At 34.2% G+C, this 12,113-nt stretch overlaps 1 protein-coding gene across 1 annotated transcript in view; it reads left to right on the top strand.

Annotated features, from left to right (window-relative positions):
• The window catches only part of LOC149772750 (caspase-7-like), a 59,296-nt gene extending 47,867 nt beyond the window's left edge, over positions 1-11,429 (top strand). Inside the window, exons 8-9 of the mRNA XM_089947345.1 lie at positions 6,756-6,865; positions 8,410-11,429. Of these exons, the coding sequence (XP_089803471.1) occupies positions 6,756-6,865; positions 8,410-8,535 (236 nt within the window). The 3' untranslated portion in view covers positions 8,536-11,429. The remainder of the gene's footprint in view (positions 1-6,755; positions 6,866-8,409) is intronic.
• Positions 11,430-12,113: the final 684 nt, after the last annotated feature.

The raw sequence follows: 12,113 nt of genomic DNA, 5'->3' as shown, positions 1-12,113 counted from the left end.
ATTGACGGGGGTAATGTCCTGCTCCCAGTTTTGACGTGGGGCAGATGCGACAGATGGTGGACCTGCTCCATCACCTCTGGCCAGGGGCAACAAAAAGGAGGCAGGCTACCACTAGATAATCTAGAAGGAATCAGTGACGAGGTCCACCAGTAGGGCTAGTCCCATCATATTCCATGAGCTGCTTAAGGAGGAAAACAAACACATTTAATCATCTTCTCTGGGGAGTGATACTGGTAGGGAGAGTCCTGTCATGGTTCGGGAATAGGTTCAGATGATGTCATCTCCTCGGTGGTGTTCTCAATCGAGTTTTTGGAGGAACAAGTGTCAACAACCCCTCTCTAGTAGGATCCCCATTCTTTACACAAGGTGATGTGTTGGAGGTGGAGGAAGTTTGGACATTCAGTAAGTCATTGAACAAAGATTATTTTCTGTGTCCAATTCTTCCAGTTCTAAGGACAAGAACATTCTTTCCAGTTTGGAGAGGCTTTCTTTGGCAGCTTCCCATCCAGACCTTCATTTGCTCCACTGTAATTGTCTGAGAGCTTACACAGAGGTTTTCCTGGGGATATGAGATCACAAGGCAGCAGAAGAGGTGATCTGTTCCCACTTCTACACATCAGCTTCTACACTTCTACACATCAACTGATGGTTTCTGCCTACAGCTGTCAGGTCCATTCATTGGTGAGGCCCCTTAAGTCCCCCCATTGACTCTATGGCATCACAAGTAGGGATAATGGCTGAGTCATGGGCTCACCTCCCATTCAGTGTCTTAGAAACCTTGGAGCTTGAGGTCCATAATCTTATGCTGATCATCTTAGATGCTGATCTCTCATTTGCATATCTATTTTAGTCTCTATATCTCCGGTGGTTCTTAAGTGTTTGCTGGAGTCTGTAGCAAATATAATTCTTCATATGCTATGTCACTGTTGCTGTCTTTACCACTGAAGGGATGCCACCATGATGACATCTGGATCACATCAAGAACCTTTTAAGGTCTGCATATCTTAAGGCAGAGGGCATTTCTCCATTGTGGCATCGCATGATTTGAGGTGTCAGCAGTACAAAATCAGGTCCCTGGCAGCAGTTCCTAGTATGCCCACCCTGGCTGCCCTATAGGACCATCCAAGTTTTTCAAGCAGGTGCAGCCTCAACTGCCTCACAAGCAGCCTCAGTTGAGAATTACTATCTTCCAATATCATGACCACTGATTGATGCACAGTATCCTCAGAGCGTCACTTCTGAATGATCTGTCACTTTGGTGTTCGATTGCAACTCATCAGGGTCTTTTGCTAATCCTAGAGAAGTCACATTTCATCCTTTCTCATGTCCTTATATATTAGAGGGTGGATTTTCTGAATCTGCCTAATGAGAGATCATGTTTCTTCAAGCAGGATCAATCAAATCCAAATTGGCCCAAGTGACCATGACCTCATTGTTGGCTTGCCTTTACCTGTGTCTACTGGGGACTCTGAACTTGGATGCAGACCTGACTTGGTTCCCCTAGGCAGACTAAACTTGCCCTCTCTCTAGTTTATGCTTCTTGTAAAGTGGAGACTACATAAAGACCCTCTGTCAGATCAGATAATACCCCTGGGATCTGATTTTCATCACCACCTGCATTGGTGGCTTAATTGGGACTAGTTTCTGACCACTGTCCCAATTTACACCCTTGAACACCACTCCTTTCCATACGCCCATGCATCAAATTTGGGATGGTGTGCTCACCTGGAGCCAGATAGTGTAGTTCTTCAGATATTTTTATTCCTGAACAGAGCGACCTATATAAACTACTTGGAGGTGTAGGCAAAGTTTTAGCCTTACAGGTGTCAATCTCATAATGTGTAAAGTGTTACTGTTCTATGGTCACCTCAAACGTGATGTCAGTTGTAGCATACCTCAGGTATCAGGGAAGTTCATTTCTTTGTGAAAGTCTGGAATCTCCTCTTTGGGAAAACTTGGAGAAGATCACTTGCCATGTCCACTATATACTGGAAAGAGGAATAATCTGGCAGACAGTCTATCCAGAGTGTGATTCTCACAGAATGGTCTCATTACCAGTTGGTAGAAGAATCACTTTTCCAACAGTAGGTGAGACACTTGGTAGACTTGCGTGCTATAAGACTGAACAATAAACTGCACCACCATTTGTGTCTCTCCGCTACCAGATTGGAGAGCTGGGCAGTGGATGGATTTAGTGTAAAGTTTGTCGATCAATATGGATACACTTTCCTACCTTACAAAATAAATCTGTGGCTGCTCCAAGTCAGAGTCCTCGCTGCTCTACTCAATCTGTTACTCCTTCCCCCACCCCCTTGGCCCTAATTGTTTTGGATCATTGATTTACTTGAATTGTTGGTAGATAAACCCAGGAGATTACAAAAAAGGAGGGACCTGTTGTTGCAGCACAGGGATTCACTCCTCCAAAACAGCCAACAGATTCTCCATCTTCGTGCTTGGCTCATCTCAAGTGATCATTTCATCCAGACCATTGTTTTAGCAAGGTTCCCAACTACATCATCCAGGCTAGGAGGCAGTCAGCTTCCAGGGTTTATGATACAAAGTGGAGAATGTTCTGTGATTGGTACAGTAGAAAATTCATTGATCTTAGCTGTCCCCCTTTAAACACAGCTGCAAATATTTTCTTCTCCTCAGGAAAGAGAATGCTTAGTGTCAACTATTAAAGGATATAGGGCAGTCCTTTCTAACACTCACAAGTTCTCTAGAAGATCCACAGTGGGTCTGACCTTCATCTTTCCAGTCTAATCAGGTTTTGTGAGCTTCAGAGACTGGTATCTTGCTCATTAATGCCTAGATGGAATCTTCTGTGTGTTCTTCGAGCATTATCAAAACTCCCTTATGAACCTTGCTTCCTTTGAGAACTTTGCCTTCAATATGTTTTCCTGCTGTCCATAGCATCTGTGAGGAGAAGTAGGAAGCTTCATACCTAGTCAGTGGAAAAATATATGATTCAGTGGTAATTATCATTCTTTTTCTATTCTTTGTCAGCCTGGTTGTTGTTGTTGTGGGGTTTAATGCCATTTTTCAGCACATGATAGGCTATACAAGGCGGCCATTATTAATGGTGGAGGAAGAACCCAGGCAAACCCCAGAAAGAACCACCGACCCTCAAAAAGCTACTGGCAAGCTTTCTCACATACCAACATCGGCCGAATCCGAGACTCAATCCCTGGAGTTTTTAATAAGAATTATTTACCTTCAGTAGCTCCACTTCTATTGAGATCCCAAGTCTCTGTCATATCTGTGCTGGGGATGAAATACATAGGTTTCTTTTCACATTTAGGGCCTTATGGTTTTATTTGCCTTCTTCAAAAGAGAGCTAAAAGGGTTGAAAGCGTCTCTTTCTGCCTCTTAATGGTTCTTCTGATATATTGGTGGCTACTATTTCCAGATGGATTGTCCTCACTATCAAGAGAGTTTATCAATTCCTCACTGAAGTGTACATTTTCTTGAGGATTAATTAGGTCTACTTTTACATCGTGGGACTTAAGGATGAACTCATTTTAGCATGATGTTTGGAGAATGACCTTCTGGCAGTCTTACGCTACTTTCTCCATTTGCATTTGATCAGAGCAAAAACATTTTTGGGGGGCTCTATAGGACTTGTGTACTAATTCAGTCCCCATTGTAAACTTATGCTAACACCATGATATTAAAAATTCAGTAACTTTAAATTTTCGAGTGCTCATGATCAAATCTATATTTATCAAAATAGATGCATCCTGGATGACAGATTCAGTATAGAGGAAAGGATATGAGCTGCTGCATTTTCTGGACCTGCATGTGTTTGAAAAATCAGCTTTCAATTCCGCACCAAAGAGTGTTCTAAACTCAAGACTATTAAAGGATTGAAATTCCGTTAATAAAACAATGTCTCTATTCTTTTTTCATTTACAACTACAATAAGATCTCAAAAGAATCTTTTTACTAAAATCTGTCTTCCATTATCAACCAATCCTGGCCAGCCAAACCCATATATATTTTATCTTCACCCATTTCCAGGCTTGTTCCCATTTTTCACACAATTTGTACTGTGCGTCCTATAGTGATGGCACAACATCTGACCATACAGCTTACAGTATTGAATAATCCTACCTGCTGACAGCAATACTTTAGCTCTCTGGTACACGATAGTTTTACTTAGCAGATTTGTTCAGGCCACCACCCTGCTATCTAACTGGTAGATGCAGCAATACAGTTGTAGCAGGTATTTTGTTACTGCTATTAAAATGTTGTTTTGGGGTGGGGTGAGGGTGGTAAGACTAATTTTAAAATAATACCTGCTACTATTGCAAAGATTACTTCCTGCCATCATGCTCTGATTAATGAATTAACAATCTGAATTATATTGCCTACAAGATTAAGTCTGAATCAATTAAAAGAGAATTATATTGGTTACAAGATTAACAATCTGAATCATTTAAAAGAGAATTATATTGCCTACAAGATTAACAGTCTGAATCAATTAAAAGAGAATTATGTTGCCTACAAGTTTAACAGTTTGAATCTATTAAATGGGAATTATTGTATTGCCTACAAGATTAACAGTCTGAATCTATTAAAAGAGAATTATATTGCCTACAAGATTAACAGTCTGAATCAATTAAAAGAGAATTATATTGCCTACAAGATTAACAGTCTGAATCAATTAAAAGAGAATTATATTGCCTACAAGTTTAACAGTCTGAATCTATTAAAAGGGAATTATTGTATTGCCTACAAGATTAACAGTCTGAATCTACTAAAAGAGAATTATATTGCCTACAAGATTAACAGTCTGAATCAATTAAAAGAGAATTATATTGCCTACAAGATTAACAGTCTGAATCTATTAAAAGAGAATTATATTGCCTACAAGATTAACAATCTGAATCATTTAAAAGAGAATTATATTGCCTACAAGATTAACAGTCTGAATCAATTAAAAGAGAATTATATTGCCTACAAGATTAACAGTCTGAATCTCTTAAAAGGAATTATTATATTGCCTACAAGATTAACAGTCTGAATCTATTAAAAGAGGATTATTATATTGCCTACAAGATTAACAGTCTGAATCTATTAAAAGAGAATTATATTGCCTACAAGATTAACAGTCTGAATCTATTAAAAGGGAATTATATTGCCTACAAGATTAACAGTCTGAATCTCTTAAAAGGAATTATATTGTCTACAATATTTACCATTTGATTGATTTTTAATAGTTTTACAGCTAAGAGATATATTATGTAACCTGCATGAATTTCAGATGGGTCCGTGTCAAAAAGTAAGGTTTTAGAAATCATGATAAATTCCAGCCTATTGTTTCAGAGAATGTATCTTTTTCCAAGTGAATTAAGACTTATCCAAATTCAACTCTCACACAATATCTATAAATTCAGTTCCAAACATAAAATGAATACAAATTCTCTTTCATTTTTTGGTTGTAAAGCAACATGTAATTGCATATATGTATATATATATATATATTGACTGTCCATTTTTGGGTTGTAAAGCAACATGTAATTGCATAATTATATATATATATATATATATATATATATATATATATATATATATATATATATATATATCTTGACTGTCCATTTTAAGATCAAAAACTTCATTCATAGAAGTTACCTGCTGCAACTACAGTTTTGTTGCAAAACCTAACTCTCTTAATCATTCATAAAAACAGGCCTTTTGTTATTGAACTGACGTATGTTAGCAAAGCTTTCTTTCTTGTATTTTTTAATCAAAAATTGTCTTACCATCATTTTCCTCTGTTACATTTGCTGGAGTTTGTGCATCAAGTTTTAATATTGCTAATCTAAGTCAAATCTATGCATAGTTCTTATAGTGTTGTTTTCATGCGATGAAAAGTTCCTGTCCAAAAAAAAAGATATTGCAAAAAAAATTATTTAAAAAACAAATGATGTCTTTTCATTTTTCTTCATCTCCTAACTCCTGATGATTCATTTAGCTCATTTTTATATATCTATCCATTTTTGTATCGAGTTTTTTTTAACAAAAGAGGAATGTAACATTCTTGCACAACTATTCTTCATTGTTGTGCTAAATAAAATAAATTCTTGCATATATATATATGTGTGTGTGTGTGTGTGTATTTACACAAACAACTCTTATCTAATAGTTGTTGTTGTTGTTGTTGTTGTTCTAGGGTTTAACGCCATTTTTCAGCACAAGATAGGCTATACATGGCGGCCAGTATAACTGGTGGAGGAAGAACCCTGGAAAACCCAGGGAAGAACCACCAACCCACGAGAAGCTACTGGCAGGCTTTCCCACGTACCCACGATAGCCAAGCCTTGCACCTTATCTAATAGAAGTAAGGATAGATGAAAGATATCATAAGAGGGAGTAAAATGATAAAGAAGGAAAGTGTTACAGAATGAGTGTCAATTTGATGACAATAGTTGGTAGGATTAATAAAAATTTCCTTCAGGAAGAGGTTAAGATAGACCTACACATTTTATGGACCAAATTTACCTGCAAATGTTAACAGCACATTATTTTTTTTAAGCACCAGCCAGGACAAGTTTCACTCTGCATGAACAGAAATATTCATATTTTGTGGGCCAAATCACCATAAGATTCGATAACAGAGTCCTTTGTTATATGTAAAAAAAATTAAAATTCTGTATCAGTATTTAAGGTAATTTCAAATATATAGTTAAATCCTATTGGACATTATTAGAGTGTCAGAACTATAACAGATACTCTGTTCTGTATTTCAGGCTTTGTTTCCCTGAGGAATACCTTATATGGCTCTTGGTTCATTCAAGCTGTGATATGGGTGTTTCAGAGACATGCTTTTGAGGAAGAATTATCCGCTCTCTTAAAGAAGGTCGGTAGAGTGATGAATAACCTGTATAATAAATGTATATGTTACTATACGTTTATATCAAGCATAAGTGCAAATATGCTTACCCATAGATTGCAAAATTGCCATAAATTATTGATTAAATTTAATGCAATGATTCCATTTGTAGTTGCATTTTAAAATATTGTGCATAGAATTTTTTTGATAGTTTGTTCTTGACATAAAAACTATGAAAACACTCATTTGCAGTTAAAAGTACTGTAAACGATGAAAACAATCATTAATCATGCTGCAAGCATGATTAATAAGTTGTGGTTCTTTTTTGCCACACAATTTAAAATCACTGAAAGTTTCTTTATAAGCAGTAATCATATGATAAACTTTGTGTACACTTTTATACATATATATATATCAAACATACAATTATGTTCTAGATTATGATGATTAGATGTAATACTGTGTATTCACAAATTTTGAGGGTTTCCAATTTTCATGGGTTATTTTTTACAATTGTCCGGAACCAATGGTCTATTGGCATGATAACAATAAAAGTAATATATAATAACTCATTATAAGGTAGATTTATATAATAACTCATTATAAGGTAGATTTATATAATAACTCATTATAAGGTAGATTTACATCTTCAACATTCCTTGATAATATACATATAACAGTTTGTCCATTCAGAAATCAGAAATTATTTATTGGTTTTTTTTTTAAGTTCCAATATTGTTAGTCATATCTTTGTTGTAGTTTTGTATGTAGATAAATTTAAATTATTTTGTGCTCTATTTAAAATACTTTTTTCTTATGTTCAGATAATTTTTTGTGCAATGAAAAAAACCCAACAAACAGCTTCTTTCCCAATTCTTAAATTTATGTACCTACAAAAACTATGATTTTAAAAAACATGAAAATTGACAACTGTAAAATACTGGATTCACTGTAACTCATGCATTATTCAAAAGATTTATGAGTTAGTTACTAAGACATAATTATTAAGTGTTATTGAAGAAACATTTTACCCCAAAATCTTATCAAATCTGTATAGTATTATGTTATAAAATATGCATTTTCCTGTTGGCATTGTGAAAGTCTAAGGTTAGTCTTTTTTACTCAAACTGGGTATATTGAATCAAGGTAGTAGGACTGATGAAGAACTTGTAAGTCAACAGAATAATCCCGTTGAATACAATTTTTAATCATTATATAATGTTGTAATATACTTTGTTGTGAATTAAACTTTGCAAAAATAAAATTTGTAATCTTGTGTAATATGTACATGTGTTGTGAAAAACGTTGTTATAAATGTTAATAAAGCTTTCGTAAGATCAAATGGTCCAAATCTGAATACATTTTATTGTTGTGAACTTTATTTTGATGATTATTATTATTATTATTTGCATTTTGAACATATTATTTTGAATTTTATTATTATTATTACTGTGAACATTATTATTATTATGAACATTACTATTATTATTATTATTATTATTGAACATTTAGGATTACTATAATCTCTGGACTTCTTGATTACTGTCATCTCTACACTTAATTTCTTACAGGTAAATTACATTTTGTCTAAAGGAAGGACATCAGATTCAAGATCACAGGCGGACATCTTTCAAGCAGCACGTTATACAGACTCTTTTATCAAAAAGTTCTACTTCTTCCCAGGATGTCATGAATGAATGTATGCACATAACATCTTTGATGTAAATGTTTTGCAACCTCTCAGATTCTGTTTCTAGATTAATGAGATACAAAATTTTTATAATTTATGGTGAGCACAGAATTGTCTTTTTGTTCTCCAAGTTGTATTATTGTCATAATGACATTTCTGTGTAATTTTAATTATACAGTTTTGTTTCTGTTATTGTTTGTTTTAATTGAATTTATAATGCATTATTGGCTATATCATGCAGAGGAAATGAGAGCTAAGTGCCTTTCGCAGGGACAAATGGAAACAACCCTGGCTGGCCAGGGCTGATATAGAACTTGAAACCCTTCATTGTTATGTCTGACGTCATAGCAACTGAGTTACCATGACTCCCATTTTAATAATAATAACACTAATTGTGTACAGATGCAATGAATTAACATCCTCATATGAAATGCTAACAGATATGTCTTCAGATCTTTGAACTACAAGTAGTTTTGCTCTCTTCTGTCAGGACATATAAGACGATGAAGTTTGGTGTCTAAACTAGTTCACATAATTAAATGAGTATTAATCCAGAGTAAGAATTCTCACCGTTATCCAATTTCATCACAACAGTAATAATTTCACAAACCTAATCAATTCATCAGAACATTTTGAACACACACACATGTACATATATATATATATATATATATATATATATATATATATATATATATATATATATATATATATATATTGACCTTAGAAACCTAAACAAACAAAAAAATCTGAATGAAACCTAATTTTAAAAAAAATCAACAAAACAATTGAAACAAACATGAGCAGCTCTATTCGACCCAACAATAAATGCTTTTTTCACACTGTTTTTTATTAGGCTAGCCAACTAGTGTGTAGTGCGCACACATGTGTATTATTTAGATTAAAAACTGCCAATATAGTTGCTAATTTTACCTTTGATCCTGTCAGCAATTCCAGCTAGCTTCATTATTTTTTAAGTTTCTTGAGGTGGATTTTACCATGTATAAACATAACTAATTGTGATATATATATTTCCACACACATACACACACACAGTGAGACCCCCCATAACATAGTTGTTGGGTTTCATAAAACCCATCCATGTTATAGACCAAACCTTGATATGACTAACCAAGTCAGTCAGCTGAAGAAAATGATGCATGCAACAAAAAATAAAGCAAAATTGTGTGCTTTTGATTAAAAGAAGATTAAACTAGCCTGAAATACACTTGTATATTGACATCTTACATTTATGTACTACCGGTATATTCCTAAATGCCTTGGGTACTGTATTATATATATATGAAAAATCCATGAATTAGAGTATATAAAACAAATGATAAAATTAATGTATCAGTCACATCCTGTTAGAAAACATAAATAACACATATTGTAAAACTCTGGTAGTCCTTGTTTGTTCTATATACCATTGTCACCAAACACGTATCACTTAACAATTCACTACAATATTGTCACTAGTAGCACCTGGCTATAGTTGTTTACATGCCACATGTACTGAAATTGGCCTAGATTTTGGTAAGCTGGAGACAACTGTCATCTTGCTGAGGCTATCAAGGGGATGAGGCTATTCAAAGTGAAATGAAAACATGAACAAATTAAAAAGTAACTTGATGGCCAGATATCTGTGGTTTCAGAAGATTGGCAATTTAATTTGTGTTTTATGCCACCATTGGTAGCAATCAAAAGCATACACGTTTTTCCTGCAAAAAGGAAACTTTCATGGCACAATGAATGTCTTTTGGAAACTTTGGAAAATGCAACAACCCATCAGATTCCATTGCATTAATTAAAGCTTGATTGTGACCTACTTTCATGAAAGTGCTTTATTTTTATTGAAGATTGTAGTCAGCTTCTTTTGATGAAGAGTGCATGTGTTATTGAATTCACTGCTAAAGTTCAGTTTTGGATGACCAAACAAATGTGTGTTTGTTATTCTGGTGCAACATCATATGGTTGTAGGACACTGATTAATCCTGAATTATTTTTTCATTTACTTAGTATTTTTACAGAATGACTGATGTTTCAAGGGTAATTAGTTTTTTTTGAAGTTTCATCTAAACTGTGTTTTTTGGGGTACGTTTGATATTTTTTTTAGCCATTGTTGGTCGAGTGTAATCATTTATGTTCCTGCCTTCATGTCAGTTGTAGCTAGTCTGGTAGTATGACTATTTGAGTGTATCACAGCACTAAGGTACTCAAGCCAGATGTCAGAATATGCAGATTATAACAATGCACTGTTCAGATGGCTTGTCAATATGAACAAAGAATTTGTTTATGTAACAATAGATTCCAGTGCAGTTTATATCCAAGTTTGTGGCTTCCTTTCATGGTGCATTTTAATTTCTCCTCTCAAACCTAATGATTTTATATACAAGTTTAAAGAGCCAACAATGTAGTCCCCCCAAAAAAAATCACCAGATGGTTTATTTTGTTGCCAATAAGGGGAAAAAAAATGCAATGTGCGAATTGATGAAGCCCAGGGTGATCCCTGAATAAATTGTTTACACTTTATTTTTCATACTTTATTTAAGTATGAGAAATTACTGGAGCTACAACATAATCATCTTGCATTAGAATTCATATACGATCGCTGTGATGGTAAACTTTACATGTTAGTTTTTGTACTTTTGAGATCATGTTATATCTGAATTCATATTAGAATGGAACATGCAGCATCACACTATATATATATATATATATATATATATATATATATATATATACACAACACAAAACATGCATTATTATCATAACAGTGGCAAAATCAATGACATATAAAAGAAAGTGTATATATTTACAGTGTATCCTTTATTTCCTTAAGATTTTGTATATAATTTCTGTCATGCCAAAACTCATTACAGTCTTTCTTTTTAAATATAATAGATGTGTTTTGTTTCTTTACTTCCCCGTATGTCTTTAATGCCACATTAAAGCCAGAGTCCTGTTCTGATGGTTACAAGAACCCTCAGTGACAGCCTGTTCCTTAATGCACTCTTGATTCCTTTCATGATTTACAATGTCCTTTTACCATCCAGGAAAAATAGAACAGTTTAATAATGTGTGTAAGAAGATAGAGAAAAGCACCAGATTCCAAATTAATAAACTACCAAGGACAAATTCTTGAAGGGTCATGACAGTGACATGCTTTGAAATAATTAACATAACACATATTCCTTTCCATTGTATTTCTATTTGTTATGGCTTATTTCATTCAGTGTCAGAGAGCTGGCATATTGTTCAAAAGTTCAAGGTTTTTATTTATCTGCTGTAGACACAATTAGCACACTAGTTGTTTGGAGAAATATTTCACATATAAATGAGAGTATAATCCAGAACATTTTCTTTACATGTTTTCATAACAGGTAAAATTGAAGATGAAAATTTTTCCTTTTCTTACATGGATAGAAATGTCAAGAGAAATTCCTTTGGTGCCACCCATTTAAGATTTGGGGTGTGTGTGACCAAACTTCATTTTTTTCTTGCTCAAAGTATACTTTATAAAATACATGAACGACTCATGCAGTTTTCATTATTGAAATTTTACTTAGCACATGTTCTGGAAAA

Source organism: Sinohyriopsis cumingii, unplaced genomic scaffold (genome assembly GCF_028554795.1).
Source record: "Sinohyriopsis cumingii isolate HCF-2022 unplaced genomic scaffold, ASM2855479v2 utg001176l, whole genome shotgun sequence".
NCBI lineage: Eukaryota > Metazoa > Mollusca > Bivalvia > Unionida > Unionidae > Sinohyriopsis > Sinohyriopsis cumingii.
The sequence above is the reverse complement of the archived record's forward strand: the minus strand, read 5'-3'. Positions and strand labels throughout refer to the sequence as shown.